We start from the raw sequence: 18,222 nt of genomic DNA, 5'->3' as shown, positions 1-18,222 counted from the left end.
TTCACACTAATGAACCCTGGGGAGGCACGCAAGCGCTGTAACGCGGAGACCCCCCCCCCCCGCCCCGCCCCGTGTCCTGCGTCTCTAAATTCTGGAGACTGCGGGCACCTCCGCACCTCGAGGCCGCCCGCTCTCCGCTCTTCCAGGCTGTCTGCTCCCTCTGCTGGCCTCTCTGGCACATGGCACACTCCCGCAGGCTGCAGGTGGAGAAGACTGGGGGAGCTGCAGGAGTAGGAGGCTTCCCAGGTCCCCCCACCAAACCCCAGTTAGGAGCCCAGGGAGGGGTGTACGAGTCCAAAGAAACAGAAGGGCACCCTAGAAGAGGCTGCCAGTGCGGAACGGCAGCGTCTGAGAGGGGAGTGCCCTGTCCCTTCGGATCTGTGTTGCCATAGTGACTGGATGCAGGGGAAGGGGCAGCTATTTTAGTCTCTGTGACCTTTCTTTATGAGAAAGGGGAAAAAACGTGGTGAGGAAAAGGAGTCCCTTCCTTTCCTGTCACCCCTCAGATAGACCTCCCACATCCTAGCTCTGCTTCCAAGAAGCACCTTCTTGGGCCTGGAGAGTTAGTAGGTCAGCTATTAAGACTGAGGGTCAAGGGGAAAAGGTGAAAGTGGGAAGAGGTCTGAGGCCCTGCAAATATAGGTTGTAATTGTGGGGGAACAGATACAGAGTCCTGTTTCACTCTCCCTCCCCCATATGACTTTGGCCCAGACACCAGTTATATACCCAGAGGTCAGGCAAGACTAGCGGTCAGCGGGAGAAGGAGCCCTACACATTCTCCTGCCTCAGCCGTCTGCCCTTTCTTTCAGAGAAGCTCTTTTTTTTTAATTTTTAAAAGATTTTATTTATTAAAAAAAAGATTTTATTTATTTATTCACGAGAGACACACACACACACACACACACACACACACACACACAGAGGCAGAGACATAGGTGGAGGGAGAAGCAGGCTCAATGCGGGAGCCCAGTGCAGGACTCGATCTGGGACCTCTTGGATCACGACCTGACCTCAAGGCAGATGCTCAGGCGCTGAGCCATCCGGGCGCCCACAGAGAAGCTCTTTTAGAACACGCTGCTTTTTCCTCCTCACCTAGGTCTCCAGATTAGTGATTCTCCAAAATTTTGACTTTAGACCCCTTTACACTCCTTTTTTTTTTTTTAAGTAGCCTCCCTGTCCAACATGGGGCTTGGACTCACAACCCTAAGGTTAAGAGTCATCTGCTCTACCCACTGAGCCGCCCAGGCACCCTGCCTTTACACTCTTAAAATTTATTGATTTTTTGTTTATGTGGTTCATATCAATTTACTATATCAGAAATCAAAACCGAAAAAAGTTTGTAACACAAGAATACACAAGCACACATCCTATTAACAATGATGTCAGAAAGATGATGTAATCACATGCCACGTAGCCTCTGGAAAACTCCACTGTGTACTTTTGAGATAATGAAAATAAAAAAGGCATCTTAATATTATTATGAAAATAGTTTTGACTTGCAAACACTCCTGAAAAGGGTCTCAGGGACCTCCCAGGGGTCCCCAGACCTCACCTTGAAAACCACCCCCCCTGGGTCATCACCACAGCCCCTCTTTATGACTCAAATTTGTTGATTGATTTTTCCCCTCATTTTTATTGGGTAAGTATAAACATTTGTTTCCTCGGTGGGTCCTGTCCCCCACTGGGGAAAACCAGGAAACTTCTTAGGCTCAGCACCTCTCTCTCCTGGCTCCCATTTCTGGGGCCCTCCCAGACACCTCCTCTTAGCCCCCTGACCATCTCCTTCTTGGCCCTCCCTTAAAGCTCTTCCGCTGCTCCTGCCCTTGGCCAGCCTGGTTCCCCTGTCCGAGGTCTGCTTCCCTCACTCGAGGACTTTCTCTTCTTGGGAGAGACTAGGTAAATTTTCTCTGCCTTCTGCCCTCCCTCCATCCCTCCCTCACCTCTGCCACCTTCCCTTAGGGCTTAGGGGAGGAAATCATGCTTCCTGGGCAGACTCTTTCAGAGAACACACTTTCCCCATCTCCCCACACACCAGCCAGCAGCCTGGAACAGGCAAGATTCTGGATGAACAAGTGCCCATTTGGGTCACCCAGGTCACACTGCCACCCCGCCGTTGGGTAGGGGTGTGGGTCAGGAATGCAATGTGGCCCGCCACAGATGCCCTTTGCCTGGGAACCCCCAACTGATCTCTTCACTCCAAACGCCCAGGTCCTCGTGCTAGCTGCAGCCACAGGCCTCCACCACCATGTCTGGCACATCTGTCTTGACCACATTGCCATCGCGGTCCAGGTAGAGGAGAGAGAGAGGCCTCCGGGCCGTAGGGACACAGCAGGACGTGCCCAAGGACCAAGGGTTGTTGGCCTTGAGGAGGCTGAAGACGGCCGAATGGAAGGAGGCGGCGATGCCGGGGCTGCCGGCCAGGTGCGGGGGGCACTGTCCACTGCAGTAGTTTAGCTGGTACCCCTCGGGCTGCAGGATCCAGTCCCGCCATCCCAGCTCCTGGAAGTCGACATAGTGGTCTCGCCTGCAGCACAAGGGGGTCTCGGGCTCACAGGTGGGGGTCCTCCTCCTGGCCCGGCCCGCTCCGGGCTCCCTGGGCCAGATCTGGAGCTGCAGGAAGGGCCGCCGGTCCCCGGCCGTGTCCAGGAGCCGCCGCCGCTGCGGCTGCTGGGCAGAGGTGCGGTTGCCTGGCAGAAGCCTGCACTTCAGCTGGAGTTGCAGGACGGCGGACTCCTCAGCCCTCAGGCCACCAGAGGGCAGAGCGAGGGCGTGCCAGCCCGCGGCCGCCAGGTGCTGCTCGGCCAGGAGGGTGCGCGCCCCCCGCTGCCCGCCGCCCGGGTGCCGCCCGAAGACCCTCAGGTACAGCGAGCCGGGCGGCGGGGGCCGCGCGTGCAGCCAGAGGCGAGCCCGGGACAGCTGGTGGGGCTGAGCCGTGGACAGGTCGAAGGTGAGCACAGAGCTGCAGGCCGAGGTGGAGTCTGCCCAGGAGATGGCAAGGGGCAGGCACGTGAGCCGCGCGGCGCTGCTCCAGGCCCTGCAGGCCCAGCCCACCGCTCGCTCATCTGCAAGAATCGGGGACGCCTGGTGTCCCCCGCCCTGCTCAGCCGGTCCCTGCCCCAACTTCTCCTCCTCCCACACCCTGCTCGCCTGCCTTTCCTGTCGGGGAGGCCTCCCTCGCCCGCCTCTCCCTTACCCACCTGCCACCGTTGCAAAGCTGATGACCTCGTCTCCATCTGCTGTAGGCACGCTTCGGGGCTGTAGTCTGCGGAGGGCTCTGGCCAGCGCTGCCTGGGGAGGAGGGTGAGTTATCCTGGGACGACTGGTCAGGTGCAGCCCCTCCAGGATCTGCTGCTTGGCTAGCTCCAGGACCAGAGCTCGTTCTGCTTGGGGTGCCAGCATGGGGCCTCCGCAGCTGGGACATCCAGACCCTGCCCCCTGTGCCCACACCAGTGCCCAGAGCAGCACCAGCTGGGGCAGGACATCAGGGAGCCCCATGCTCCTGGAGAGTGGCCCTGGGTTGGGTCAGGAGCCTCGGATGGCAGTTGCTCCTTCTGTTGATATGATTGCGTGGAAGCCAATGAGGGCACAGCGGCAGCAGACAGCAGTGCCACACCTGCCCTTGGCCAAGGGTAGAGCCACCTGTCTTCTAGTGCCTGGGACTCAGGGAGGCTGCATGTGGATGGTCCTATGGGTGGCTGCGTATAGCGCATCTGCTAGTTTGGCCCTCACAGCTCATGGCTGGCTCCTGAGTGGGGCCTCTTTAGAGCCGCAAGCTGGGGCACCCTCACTTAGTGGTCAGCCAGCAGACCTACCCTCTGAGCCCCAGGATTGGCCACCTGTGCTGCCCATCAGGTCCCTGCAGGGGGTGGAGCCCCCCCCACCTCAGGTTTCACCATCTGGCCCTGGTCACTGAGTTTGAGGTAGGGGTATGGGGGTGGGGGGACAGTGTGGACACACATGATGCAAGAAAGAGAATGATTTCACATTCTCAGTCCCCAAGGTCTGGGGCTCGGGGGAGGGACGCATAGGAGCAAGGTGGGGAGGGCGATCTCCCCCCATACCTCTAGTCCTAACTTAAGCAGCCATTTCTGCTGCAGCAGCTCCTGAGGCAGCTGTGAGTTCCACTGGTTATCTCCCCAGGGTCTCTGGGCTGGAAGCAGAACTCTGGTCTCTCTATTCCTAGCAATAGGGCTAGGACATGGGGGAGAGGAACGGAGTCCTCCTGCCCAGGCCAAGGTGGCAGTGCCAGGGGGCACGGAAATCACCTCCTGACCCTGCCTGTGCTGGCTGCCCAGAGTCCAGTTGGACTGGAGCACAACGTGGAGGAGGGCTGGAGCATGGTGGGGGGGGTGGGGTGCATGTTACATGCATGTCTGGGGAAACCCAAAGAGGTAGGGGTGGTGGTGATGCAATCTGACAGCAGGGCAGAGTCCATCAAGGCTGGCAGTAGGGCATGGGACTTGGGCTGGGTCTCTTTAAGGTAAGGGGACTGTGGGAGTTACCTAAATCGGGGCATCCTGGAAGTGGTGCGAGGCCTCTGTGAGAGGGGGCAGGAAATGGGAGGTTTAAGAACTTTGAAGAGCAAGCGCGAGTGCGGGCGACCTTAGTTCCCATCTGGCCCTCTTTACACTCCTCACTGGCTAACGGGAGGGCCATGGTCCCTCCTCCTCGCACTTCCGACGGTAGACTTCATGCTAGCCTCTCTCCGGATGCCCCGGGTTTCTTCAAGAAGCTAGAAGGAAGGGCGTGTGATTTGGAACTGTGCCCCTACTGCATTTTATTCCCCCCCCCCCCCTTAGCCCAGTGGGGGCTGTCGAGAGCCCAGCAGATGGGGCACCTGGGAGCGGGACGGGAAGGGCGCGCCCCGGGGCGGGGCCTCAGTACCGCTGGTGTCCGCCACGTGGCGGTGTCGGGCCGCTGGGCGCCGCCGCCGGGCTGCCGGGAGCCGAGACGCAGCCGGCCAGCCTCTCGGTCCCCAGGCCCAGCCTCTCCCAGCGGAGCAGACACTAGTCCCCGTGCGCCCCCTCCGCCAGCACCGGGGCGCAGAGCCGTCGTCGCGCCCCACGCCGCTGCTACCTTTGGTTTCAGACCTCGTCACTTTGACACGTGGCAGTGGAGCTTGGTGATGGGTGCCAGGCCCTTCCCAGAAACGGTGTGGTGTCGGTGGGGGCGGGGGGTGGGGGACAAGGAGGTTTTAGACCCTCCTGTTCTCCCTACATTTCTCCCCCGGGGCGGGGGGGGGGACATTCAAGCCCCTCTGCCCAGTTCTCTCCCCCAGCTCTCCGCCACCTCTCTGTTGGTGGAGGCTGGTGAGTGACCGCCCTCTACCCCTGGAGTCTGGGACATCGAACGAACGCAAAGAAGTTTCTGCCCATGGTGGAGTCTCAGAGGGCCTACCTGTTGGCGCCGGACACAAGAGTCAAGGGAAGCTGCACAAAGTGGCTGCAAGAGTTGCTGACCCCACTTCTCCCCTACCCTCTATCAGGTGCCCCCAATTTTCAGCTCTTCCTACCCTCTTGCTGCTGTGCCTGGCCTGGCCTGGCCCTACCTCCCCACTGACACTTACGTCAGAACCCAGCTATAAATATGCTCTTACCATCTTAGTCACTTTCCCCAAGAAGTGCTCCCAGGTTATAAATACCCCAGCCATCTGCCTCACAGGCCCGCCCTACCACCAACCTGGTTGGGTGCTGGGGGGGGGGGGAGGGACAGGCTTGGGGGCGGGTAAGAAAGGAGAAGAAGCCCTAGTGATTATCTTGCCCAAATGAGAAAAGCCTGACAGTCTAGGGTTAGGGGCCAAGAGGCTCTGGGAGCAAAGGTTTGGAAGAAGACAGACCCACTCTTTCCCATTTTAACAGAAGGCAGAGCCAAAAAGAGAGGGAGTAATACCGATTCACTATTTATTTTAAAATTTGTGATTTTGTTCATCAAGGGTTTTTCGGCATTCATCTTGCTGTCTTAAAAATATTGCATTGATTATTGATCTCAATCGATGAATTTCTTGGCAGTCCCTTACAATTTTGCCCCCAAAGTGACTGCTGTACTTTACCTCGCCTTACTCTTGGCCCTGGGAACTAAGGCTGTAGCCGAAGGGAGAGAGCTTAGATCTAGGGGAGGGGTGGCTTGTGGGGCGGCCGTGGAAGGGGGAGGAAGAGGCACAGAAGACTTCCTTAGATGTTCCCCTTAGATGAGGATCTCCTCAAGGCAAAAATGGCATGGCTTCTGTGGGTTGCTTAGGAAGCCCCACAGCTTAGATCTGCAGGTCTCCTGAGGAGATCCCTTTTAGACTTTCTCCTCTAGGGTTCCTCTTCAGGGACCTCAGGCTCTGGAGGGGGGGTCATAAGCTGAGCAAACACAGACATCACGTTACCCAAAGGACACCTGGGTTTTGCGCAAACTCGGCCTTGGGCTGCAGACAATATTGATCCCATGGTTCAGGGCTGTCCAACCAAAGGGAGGGGATGATGGGGAAAGAAGGGCAAAGGTCTAGAGAGGACCCAGTCTCAGAGCAAATACCTTCCCTTCTCATTCCATGCCTTCCTTTTCTTCTCCTGGTCCCATGCAAGTGGCCCTAGGCCAGTTCCAGCTTCCAGGAAGGTCTCCTGGATGGAGTCCTGGGGGTCAGTGAGAGGAGGGAGCCAGCTCTGAGCCATGCCTCTGCCCCCACCCCCCCCCATGTGTGCTCACGGATCGTCAGCCTACTTGCTGATGGAGCAGTGATCTGTCTCATCTCTTGGAGTGAGCATGGAGGGAAGAGAAGAGCAAATACAACCTAAGCCTCTATCAGCTCTGAGACCAGCAAAGATGGCTCTGGGAGGGCGGAGGAGACCTAAGGAAGAAGAGGAGGCATGCTAGGAAAGGAAGGGGCATGAAGTGTGGGATGGACACAATAGCTCGGCCCTGAGGAGCCTGTGGGAGAGAGAGCAGAAGTGGGCAAGGCAGGTAGACTCTGGGTCACCCTTGGTATAGGCCAGGGTCCTGGCAAGAGACAAAAGACACATTCAGTTGTCTGTGTTTGCATCACTAACAAGCCTTAATGAAGAACTTATTTATACAGGTGTAGGCAGGCTTAAGGGAACCAGGGAGGGGCGTTGAAGCACCCAAGGACTAGCAAGAGTGGAAAGCCCTTACAGGCCCCTAGTGCGGAAGATATTGGAATGTAGGTAGAAATGGGGTCAGGGCGGCCAGATAGGAGCTGGAGGGACAGACCACAGCTTCTGTCACACAGATACATGGCACGGAGGCAGAGGGAACAGGAATAAGAAATATCTTGTCCTCCGTCTCCTCTTATCCTTTGACCTCCTGCCTGTGTCTACCTGTAAGGGGACAAATTCATCAGGAAGCCAGAGGCCAAAGGAGTTCAGGTGAGTCAGCCCTTAAGGGTATTGAGTAGGGCAGAGAAGGACAAAGAATGGATGAGGGTATGCCAAGAGAGCCTTCGCAGCCCACCAGGGCAAATAAGAAAGGGGCTTGAGATACAGAGAAGTGTAGCTGTGGACAGCGGTGATCTAATCTTCAGTGAATCCGGGGAAAGAGCTCTCTGGTAATCCAGAAAATCAGGGCAAGGGGCTGGTCAGCTCATCCTAGAGTGATGGCTATCAAGTTGGAAGAGCAGAGAAGGGTAGTGGATTATGGGATGGACTAAGAGTGGGCTTTGGGTGTCTGTGCCTGGGAACTAGACAGCACTGCTCACCCTGGGAACTAGACAGCACTGCTCACCGTCGCAGGTGGATTAGAGTCCCCGGGGTGGCAGTGGAGCCCGAGAGGCTTGCCAGATAGACTACATCCTAGGAGACTGGTGGTTATGAAGATGGGACGGTGACTGTCCTTAGACGAAGATCTCCTCAAGTCATAGCTGGGATCATTTCCATAGGTTGCTCAGGAAGAGGGAGCCCTCCTTCGGGACAGAGGCAGTAATGGGGTGTCATTCCCACCTCTCAAGAAAGAGTGCCTCTATGAGGGCATGTTCGGTTACCCCACTTGGGCTGCCTGTCGGCACAGGAACTAACTACACCCACAGGCCTCTACCACCATGTCAGGTATGTCAGTCTTGACAACGTTGCTGTCCCTGTCGTAGTAGAGCAGAGATAGGGGGCGCCGGGCTGTGGGCACACAGCATGAGCCCCCTCCGGCGGTACCGGCAGCTGTGTTGGCCTTGAGAAGGTTGAGCACCGCAGTGTGAAAGGAGGCAGCAATGCCAGGCATGCCTGCCACATGCAGTGGGCACTGCCCTGTGCAGAAGTTCATTGCATAGCCCTCAGGCTGGATGATCCAGTCATGCCAGCCAATGTCACGAAAGTCCACGAAGAACTCTTGGCGACAACACATCCGGGATCCACCCTGGCAGTTGATGCCTCGCCGGTGAACCCGGTGCTTACCACCAGCTTTCACCTTGGCTGACACAAAAGGCCTATGGGCAGCCCCACCCAGTATGACTGAGCTCCAGGCTCCTTGGCCTTCAGGTACCAGCTCCAGGGTCAGGTGCCCTTGGTTGCAGGCAGCCTGAGCTTCAGGCCCCAGGAAGAGCTGGTGCCAGCCACTGGCATCCACGTCCAGCAGGTGCTGAGTGGCCGAGGTGAGGTTGGTGTCACGTGAGCTTAGCACAAGGATCTTCAGCTTCAAAGTCTGGGTGGTATTGGGAGGGATCTGTACAAAGAACATGAGGCTGGCCTGCTGGATCTCCATGCCACTAGCAGTTCTATCAGAGAAGTGGAAATCAAGACGAGTCTGGTTGATGTCGGAGAGCCCTGTGGACACAAGAAGCCCCAGTCACTGTGGCCTTCCGAGTGTCAATTTTACCAGCTACCTCTTAATTCTCAAGTATACTTGAACTCTCTGCAGCATTCGGCATAGTTGACCACCCTTTCTTTCTTGAAAATCTTTTCTTTCTTGGCTTCTATGACACAACTCTTATGATTCTTTGATTTTGTTTGCTGGCTTTTCTTTCTCTGGCCATTGTTCAATGCAAGAGTCCTCCAAAATTTGTCTTTGACCTTCATTTCCTTTTACTCTCTACTCAAGGGAGTTCTTATCCACACTCATGCTCAGCCAACACAGTTTTTATGTGGTGATTCCCAAATCTGGATGTCTAGTTCAGACTGATTTTGGACCTCTGGACTCGACGTATAGATTTGGGAATCAACAAACTTTAGGTCTAAATTTCTAACTGCTTGGGGCACTTGGGTGGCTCAGTGGCTGTGCGTCTGCCTTTGGCTCAGGGTGTGATCCTGGAGTCCCGGGATCGAGTCCCACATCAGGCTCCCTGCATGGAGCCTGCTTCTCCCTCTGCCTGTGTCTCTGCCTCTCTCTCTGTGTCTCTCATGAATAAATATTTTTTTAAAAAAGTTTTAAAAAATAAAATAAATTTCTAACTGCTTAATTTTGCCACATGACTGTCCTGCCAGTACATTAAAATCAAATTTTGGGGACCCCTGGATGGCTCAGTGGTTGAGCATCTGTCTTTGGTTCAGGGCGTGATCCTGGTCCGGGATCAAGTCCCGTATTGGGCTTCTTGCGTGGAGCCTACTTCGCCCTCTGTCTATGTCTCTGCCTCTCTCTGTGTCTCTCATGAATATATAAATAAAATCTTTAAAATAATCATTTTTCCCCAAATGGAAGTCACTCTTTTCCTTCTTATATACCCTCTTTCTGTTCTTCGAGTTGGAGACACCACTACCCTCTTTATCATCTCCAGAAACCCCCCTCTGTGAGCACCCCTCTATCCCCATATCCAGTCCCTCAGCACAGTGATTCTATGTATTTCTCCTTATCACTATTATTCTTGTCCAGTCTTCTCTCTTCATCCCTCACCTGCCCTACTGAAACACTTTAATTGGTTTTCTATTCCCTCCACTCCACTGAAACTGCTCTTGTCAGGATCACCGACACTTTCCATATTGCCCAATCCAATGGTTTCACCTCTTTATATTCATCTTACTTGACCTTTAAGCAGTGTTTGGCACACTTTTTTTTTCTTTAAAGTGTTTGACACACTTAATCATTCCCTCCTTCTTGAAATATTTCCTTCTCTTGGCTTTTGTGACTCTGGCCACTCTATCTTGGTCTGTTGCTGACAGCTCTTCTTCCTCTGCCTGACCTCTAGTTGTTGATGGTCCTGAACTCCCTTCTTTTCTCTATCTATATTCTTTTTGAGAAGCATCTCATCAATTCCCATAGCTTTCTATTCCATCTGTATGCTGATGACTCCCAAATATATATCCTTGGCCCTGACTTTCCCTGATTTTCAGGCTTGTATATCCTGCTGCTGATCTGATATTCTATTTGGATATCCAGTGATATTTCAAACTTTTCACCTTCAAAGATAAACTCAAGATTTATCCCCCCAGCCCAAACCTATTCCTTTTCTGACCTAATTCCCTATACATGCATTGCTTAAGGCAAAATCTTATTGCTCTCATTCCCTACTTTAAAATTATCTGCAAGATCTGGGGTGCCTGGGTGGCTCAGTCAGTTAAGCATCAACTCTTGATTTCAGCTCAGGTTATGACTTCAGGGTTGTGAGATCAAGCCCTGCACCCGGCTCTGCACTCGGCATGGGGTCTGCTTGAGATTCTTCCTTTCTCTCTGCCTCTGCCCCTCCATCCCACTTGTGCATGCTCTCTCTGTCTCTCAAAGTAAATGAATAAAATCTTTAAAAAAATAATAAATAGGGACTCCTGGGTGGCTCAGCAGTTGGGTGTCAGCCTTCGCCTCAGGTCATGATCCCGGTGTCCTGGGATCGAGTCCTACGTCGTGCCCCCTGCATGGAGCCTGCTTCTCACTCTGCCTGTGTCTCTGCCTCTCTCTCTGTGTGTCTCTCATGAACAAATAAAATCTTTGCCAAAAAATTTTAAAAACAAAATAAAAAATAAGCTATCTGCAAGATCTGCCCACTCTACCTCCAATTCATGAAATAATTTCACTAATCCCTACCTACTCTACTATATATTAACCCACAGTCAACTTTTTCTTGAATTATAGCAATAGCTTCCAAAGTGGTCCACTGCTGTCCCCCAAACCATTCTCTATATATCAGCCAGAACGCATTTTATTAAATAAATTTGATCAGCTTAATCTCTTCAGCCTAAGACCCCTTGGAGGCTTCCCATCACTATTTGAATAAAATCTAACCTCCCCCCCTTTTTTTTACCTCCCCCCTTTTAAAAAAAGATTTTATTTGTTTATTCATGAGAATACACAGAGAGGAGAGAGAGAGACAGAGACACAGGCAAAGGGAGAAGCAGGCTCCATGCAGGGAGCCCAATGAAGGACTCGATCCTGGGTCTCCAGGATCACGCTCTGGGCTGAAGGTGGCACTAAACCGCTGAGCCACCCAGGGATCCCAAATCTAAACCCCTTAACACAGAAAACTCATATGATCAGGCATTCTATTTAATGGCTATGTTCTACCTATACTGGCTCTTTTCTACTCCTTGAACTCAATAAACATGGACTCACCTCATGGCCTTTGCACTTGCTCTTCCCCTTGTGTGAAATGTCTTAATTTTTTTTTTTAAAAAAAGATCTTGGGATCCCTAGGGGGCTCAGCGGTTTAGTACCACCTTCAGCCCAGGGTGTGATCCTGGAGACCCAGGATCGAGTCCCACGTTGGGTTCCCTGCGTGGAGCCCGTTTCTCCGGCTGCCTGTGTCTCTGCCTCTCTCTCTGTGTGTTTCTCATGAATAAATAAATAAAGTCTTAAAAAAAATCTTATTTGCTTGAGAGAGAGAGAGAGCACAAGCAGGAGGAGCAGCAGAGGGAGAGGGAGAAGCAGGCTCCCCACTGAGTGGAGAGCCCAATGTGGGACCCAATTCCAGGACCCCAAGATTAGGACCCTGGGATCATGACCCAAGATGAACGCAGATGGTTAACCCTGAGCCACCCAGGGAACACCCCCCCCGCCCCCAATCTGAAATGTCTTTCCAAGATTTTTTTTTTTTTTTTTAATTTTTATTTATTTATGATAGTCACACAGTGAGAGAGAGAGAGAGGCAGAGACACAGGCAGAGGGAGAAGCAGACTCCATGCACCGGGAGCCTGACGTGGGATTCGATTCCGGGTCTCCAGGATCGCGCCCTGGGCCAAAGGCAAGCGCCAAACCGCTGCGCCACCCAGGGATCCCTCTTTCCAAGATTTTTGATTGACTGGCTTCTTTTTGGCACTCAGCTCAAATGTCCCTTGCTCGTAGAGGCTTCTCTGACTAACCTATCTAAAGCAGCCTTCAACTCTATCTCTGTCTCTCTAATACACCATCCTGCTTAACTGTCATTGTAGCTACTATTACTCTCTGTAGACTTCTTGTTTATTTTTTGTTTCTTTTGTTTTTGTTTTTGTTTTTAATCTGGGCATGGCTGTGTGACTTGATTTGGCCAATGAGACAGGCAAGCACAGTGCAAGCAGAAACCTGATAAGTATTTACACAATGATGCTTTGCCCTTTTGGAAGCTAGCTACCATGCTTTAAAGATATTGGGGCTAGACTCTTGAATGATGAGAAGCCATGTGGAGAGACACTTTGAGGATCAGAGACCATCTCAGATGTTCTAGCACCATCTAAACTCCTGACTGAATGTAGTTATTTCAGTGACTTCAGCTACTCCTCAGATGGAGATGAAGAACTGTCCAGATAAGCCCAAAGCACAAAAATCATCAGAAATACCTAATTTCTTGTTTTAAGCCTCTGTCTTTGCACTGGTTACTTATATTAACTGGTAACTGAAACAGAAATTAGTAACAGAGGTAGGGTACTCCATAACAAAGACGTAAAATATGTTGCTTTGACTTTGGGACTGGGTGGCAGGCAGAGAGGTTGAAAGGATGGTGAGGAGACTGTTAGTGAAGGTAGGGAGAACAGTGAGGAAATTGCTATCAGAAGCTGGAGAAAGGGGAACCTGTGTTATGTATTGGCTATCATCTGCAGCAACTTGGAAGCTAGAAATGGTATCTAACAAAGTTGTGAATTTAGCTAAAGATATTTCCAGGGAGAATGTTGAAAGTGCCAATTGGCTTATTTTAGCTGCCTATGATAAGGCATTTCAGGCGTGAGATGAACTAAAAAAGAAACTGTTCAATTTTCAAGCAGAATTTAGAGAAAATATTTCCAACAGGACTTGCTAGATTGAACAATAAGATATTTTTTTCATTCCTCACCTATGTGTCTGGCAAAAGATTCTTAAGGTGAGAAATAGTCTCAGGGCAAAATCACATCCAGGGCATTGCCAGTAAAATATGGTCTCAGAGCGAAGATCAAAACATTTAATAAAGGGTCAATTGTAAGACCCTTTGTTAAGATTTAACACCTCTGTTGGGACACCTGGGAGGCTCAGTGGTTGAGTATCAGCCTTTGGCTCAGGTTGTGATCCTGGGGTCCTGGGATGGAGTTCCGCATCAGGCTCCCTGCAGGGAGCCTGCTTCTCCCTCTGCCTGTGTCTCTGCCTGTCTCTGTGTCTCTCATGAATGAATGAATGAATAAATAAATAAATACATAAATAAATAAAATCTTTACAAAAAGATCTAACGCCTCTGTTAAATCTTAAAAATTTAAGATGATGTTCTGTAGATCCTCTTAACTAGATAATAGGGCTTCTAAGAATCTTAAAGTGTATCGACTCACAACACCCTGACTTGTAACCAACCTAAAGAGGGGTCTGTCTTGAATAAGTTGACTGCCTTTTTGTCTAATTGAGCAGACTATAATTTATTATTTAGAAGGCCCACAGGGCTTCACAGAAGATTTTAGTAGGGAAAGCAGCACCAGTTTGGACTAAAAGCTACAGAGATGATTCAAAATGAAAAGAGGTCTCTGGGCCCCTAACTTCTTTGGGCAGGAAGCAGGCTGAGAAAACTGCTCAGCCACAGACACAGGTCATTTCCTATTTAAAAGGAAAGACATCTCAGAGGGTGGAGCCAAGAGCTGAGACAGTAGATCTAGAAGAAGAGCACTGAGAGAAAAATCCTACCAGGGACCAGGACTAAACCCTGAAGGAATTCTGGATTTGGGGTAGACTGAGATATATGCCTGGCTGGATATCAGAACTTTCATGGATCAATGACTGTACTGTGTCCCCCAGCCCCCCTGTCATCTTCATCGAACAGGAGTATCTATTATGGTTATCCTGTCCCTGTGTCAGCAATGTATGTTAGGTGTGTGGGAGGCAGATACCTTGCATTTTTAGGTCACAAGCAGTAGTATGTATGTTGGTAAATGTTTAACAACTGGATTCCAGAGGGAAATAAATCCCGATTTGTAGTGTTTGCCAGTTTCTGTGGTATAAATTCTCCCACCACGGCCAATTTCAAACTATTAATGTGACATCACTGGATGCAGACTTGGGAGGTGTTCATCCTCTGTTGGCATGAGCAGTTCCAGGACATCACTGAGGGCCCCTACCCCAGTTTCCGCAGAGCCCCACACTCCCTCTTCCTACGCATACAGGTCTTGCTTTCACATTATTGTGTGGATGATAGCTTAAATTGGAATAAAAGCTCCAAGCTAACATATCGAAATGCAAAAGGTAGAATCTGGGTATCAGTCATTCTCACTTCCAAATGTCATCCCAGATCAGGCCCCCTCTGGGTGAATGTTGTACTCATTCACTGATTAGCAAATATGTGGAAAATATATAGACTTTGAAGTCAGAGAGAACGGTGTTTGAATTCTGCCCCTTGCAAGCTGGATGACCTTGACCATGTAAATGATCTTCTTTGAGTGTCAGTTTCTGCTTTCATAAGATGGGAATAATAAACTCTGCTTTACAGCCTGGGTAGTTGTGAGGATTCATTGAGATGAGACAGGCACACTAAATACCTGGTAGCCATCTTTATTGTCACAATGTGGCCAGGAACTGGTGTCAGGGATACAAAGGTGGGAAAAAAAAAAAAAAACACAAAAAACAAAAAACCAAAACCCCAACCAGGATCTTGGTGTTCAAGGGAGCCATGGTTCATGGTCATCTGTCCACCTTGTGCTCATCCATTCTAAGCTACTTTTCTTTCTTTCCTTCTTTTTTGTTTTTGTCTTTTAAGGTTTTATTTATTTATTTGAGAGAGAGAAAGCACGAGAAAACATAGCAGGGGGAGGGAGAGGGGAGAAACAGGCTCCCCACCGAGCAAGGAACCTGATGTGGGGCTCCATCCCAGGGCCTGGGATCACAGCCTGAGCTGAAGGTGGCCACTTAACCAACTGAACCATCCAGGTGGTCTCCAAGCTACTTTTCTTTTTTTTTTTATAATCTTTTTTTTTTAATTTTTTTTAATTTATGATAGTCACAGAGAGAGAGAGAGAGAGAGAGAGAGAGAGAGAGAGAGAGAGGCAGAGACACAGGCAGAGGGAGAAGCAGGCTCCATGCACCGGGAGCCCGACGTGGGATTCGATCCTGGGTCGCCAGGATCGCGCCCTGGGCCAAAGGCAGGCGCCAAACCGCTGTGCCACCCAGGGATCCCCTCCAAGCTACTTTTCAACTCCAAATTCAGTTTGCTCTTTCAGACTCTACCGCACATTTCTCTTTCTTTTAGAATGTTGTTGGGGGGGGAGGGGGTGTTCCTGGGTGGCTCAGCGGTTTAGCGCCTGCCTTTGTGCCCGGGTGTGATCCTCGAGTCGCAGGATCCTCGAGGATCCTCGAGTCCCCGGATCAAGTCCCACGTTGTGCTCCCTGAAGCTGCCTGCTTCTGCCTCTGGCTGTGTCTCTGCCTCTGTGTGTGTGTGTCTCATGAATAAATAAATAAAATCTTTAAAAAAATGTTGTTTACCATTTTCTACCATTAAAGTCAAACATATTCTACAATACTAGTCCATTTGCAATCTTCTGAAAGACTTCCCTGACTCACTAGGACCCAACGAATAACTCCTGACCCAGCAAGCTCTGTGCCCTCCTCTAGCATTATTTCATTCTTCCTTACCTTCTAATTCATTTATTCCCAACAGCAGCAACTACACCCCTCATGGGAAGGAGGGAATCTTCGATTTCTTGCTCTCCCCCATCTTAACCTTCTAAGAACATTACCTGTTTTACTTCATTTAATTCTCTCAACTATCCTCTCATTAACCCCATTTTACAAATGAGAAAACTGTTAACAACCCAGGTCACACATTAATTAGCAGCTGAGCAAGGATTTGAACCCAGGCTTATCTGGTTCCAAAGTTTGTGTTTTTCATCATAGGCAGGGGTGCCTTGAATTGGAGCCAAAATCAAGAGTGGGCCGCTTTACTGACTTAGCCACCCAGGCATCCCACAGTTTTCAGTAGTTTTAAAATTAGGATAACAATAGTACTTGCCTCACTGGGTTGTTGTGAGGATGATCTCAAGGAGTTTGTGTATGTAAAAAGCTTAGGATAACGGAGATGTTACGTAGGTGTCAGTTATTAGCTTCTGGTGATAACATGGGGAATAAATGACAGTTCCTGACCTCAAGGGGTCTACATTTAATAGGTAAATGGACTTCCCAGGAAACCTGGAGGGAGGCAATTTCTCATGGAGTTTAGTTTCAGGGCGAGGGGGCAGGGGAGCCACTGGAGAGAGAGCCCCTCACCCTCAGGTCAGGGTGGGTTTTTTCAAGACAGGAGTGCTGGGTCTTTTTTTTTTTTTTTTTTAAGATTTTATTTATTTATTCATGAGAGACAGAGAGAGAGAGGCCAAGACATAGGCAGAGGGAGAAGCAGGCTCCTTGCAGGGAACCTGATGTGGAACCAGATCCCAGGACTCCAGGATCATGTCCTGGGGCTGAAGGCAGATGCTCAACTGCTGAGCCACCCAGGCGTCCCAGGAGTGCTAGGTCTTGAAGAGAGAGGAGAGTGGGTGCTGACCAGGAAAAAGGGGTCAGGAATGGGAAGGACCTTCTAGACCCACGGAGGAGCTCGCAAGAAGCTCAGAGGCCAAAGAGATCACTTGGTGTTCTGTTCCTAGGGTCCTGTCTCCAAATTCTTGACCTTCTCTCCAGCTACCCGCTGTAAATTCTCCAACTCCTCTTTTCTCTCTGGACTTAACTCTCCCTTCTTCTCTATCTTCTATCCTTTATTCCCCACTTTGACCCCGTTCTGATGTGAGGGCCGAAGGTATTAAGATGAGGGAGCAAGGGTAGGCTGGAGGAGTATTGTAGTCCTGGTGTCTTACTTTTTCCCTTTTCACTCAGATGAGGCATCTGGGGGATGGGGAGACAGGGGCCGGAGAAAGGACAGACTGCCTAGCTCCCAGCTGAAGTTGGGTGCAGGCCCAAGAAGTGGATGAGCTCACACCACAGCCTGTGGAAGTTTGTGGGAGCCAGAGGAGATGCAGGCAGGCAGTCTCAAAAGAAGTGAAATCTACCCACTTCCCAGCTGCCCATTGGTCAAGTCTAACTAAGAGAGAGCAGGGGGTGGGGTGGGAGCATAGGGTTAGGAGATTATAGACCATGGGAAGCAGGAGTTGGGAGAGTTTGGGGGAGGGAGGCAGGGGTTAGGCTGGGGAGGAGACTTTTCCTTCCTTGGGGGAAGATCTACAGAACAGAAACCCACCTGTGTCAGCAAAGCTGATGATCTCATATTCCTGTTCTCCGTCAGCCTCCGGAAGCATCCCCTGCGGGGGCCCGTGGAGGCGCTGCAGGGCGGCCCTCAGAGCAGCTCTGGACACAGGCCTGCTCAGTGTTGGGCGCTGGCTGAGGCGCAGCTTCTCCAAGATGCTTCTCTTGGCCAGGTCAAGCAGCAGCTCCCGCTGGCGCTCCACGTCCACGGCGGGTCCTCCACATGCCAGACACTGACTGTCAGCCCTGGGAATGGCCACCGTAGCCGGCGCCAGGAACAGGAAGGCCAGGAGTAATGGGGAGATCATTGCCGAGGGAGGCCGTCTTTTAGGGACAGGGTGGAGATAGGGCCCTAAAACCGGGGCTCAGGATCTCAACAGCTGTGGTCTCCGCTCCAGCCTGGCCGCCGGGGGCCCTGGAAGGAGAATGCGTCCAGCTGGCATGACTCCTTGTTGCAGGGGTCAGAGCAGCCAAACATCTGACTTGAGAGATGAAGCCAGTTGCAGGTAGAACTTGGCAGAAGCCTCTCCCACATAGTCAGTGAACGGACAGAGTGGGGGATGTGAGGGGAGGTTGTTTTGTTTGGGGAAAGAAATGTCCCAGGGCCAATGTCGGGAGACTGTGGGTTACCCACGTAAGCTGCCAGGCCCGGGGACAAAGGTTAGAGATGAAATTCCCCTTCAGCTCAAAGGCCTTGCTGGGAAGCCTGGAGGAAGAGGAAGAGGCGAGAG

At 51.4% G+C, this 18,222-nt stretch overlaps 2 protein-coding genes across 5 annotated transcripts; both read right to left on the bottom strand.

The window, feature by feature from the left end:
• Positions 1–878: 878 nt before the first annotated feature.
• INHBE (inhibin subunit beta E) lies at positions 879–5,572 on the bottom strand. Of its 4 annotated transcripts, XM_055328641.1 has the most exons (4): positions 5,398–5,572; positions 4,503–4,732; positions 3,198–3,288; positions 879–3,034 (listed from the first exon to the last, which is right to left on the bottom strand). In XM_055328641.1, the coding sequence occupies exons 2-4, from the start codon at positions 4,654–4,656 to the stop codon at positions 2,218–2,220; spliced, it is 1,062 nt and encodes a 353-aa protein (XP_055184616.1). In that variant the 5' UTR covers positions 4,657–4,732; positions 5,398–5,572; the 3' UTR covers positions 879–2,217. The 4 variants fall into 4 exon arrangements, with proteins under 4 accessions (XP_055184616.1, XP_055184619.1, XP_055184618.1 ...); XM_055328644.1 differs by lacking the exon at positions 4,503–4,732 and having other exon boundaries at positions 879–3,081; XM_055328643.1 differs by lacking the exon at positions 5,398–5,572 and having other exon boundaries at positions 879–3,081; positions 4,503–4,645.
• Positions 5,573–5,906: 334 nt separating this feature from the next.
• On the bottom strand, positions 5,907–18,014 carry INHBC (inhibin subunit beta C). Its single transcript, XM_055328890.1, has 2 exons — positions 17,487–18,014; positions 5,907–8,747 (listed from the first exon to the last, which is right to left on the bottom strand). The coding sequence occupies exons 1-2, from the start codon at positions 17,797–17,799 to the stop codon at positions 8,005–8,007; spliced, it is 1,056 nt and encodes a 351-aa protein (XP_055184865.1). The 5' UTR covers positions 17,800–18,014; the 3' UTR covers positions 5,907–8,004.
• Positions 18,015–18,222: the final 208 nt, after the last annotated feature.

Source organism: Nyctereutes procyonoides, unplaced genomic scaffold (genome assembly GCF_905146905.1).
Source record: "Nyctereutes procyonoides isolate TBG_1078 unplaced genomic scaffold, NYPRO_anot_genome, whole genome shotgun sequence".
NCBI classification, from domain to species: domain Eukaryota; kingdom Metazoa; phylum Chordata; class Mammalia; order Carnivora; family Canidae; genus Nyctereutes; species Nyctereutes procyonoides.
This window is presented reverse-complemented; position numbering and strand designations above follow the sequence as displayed.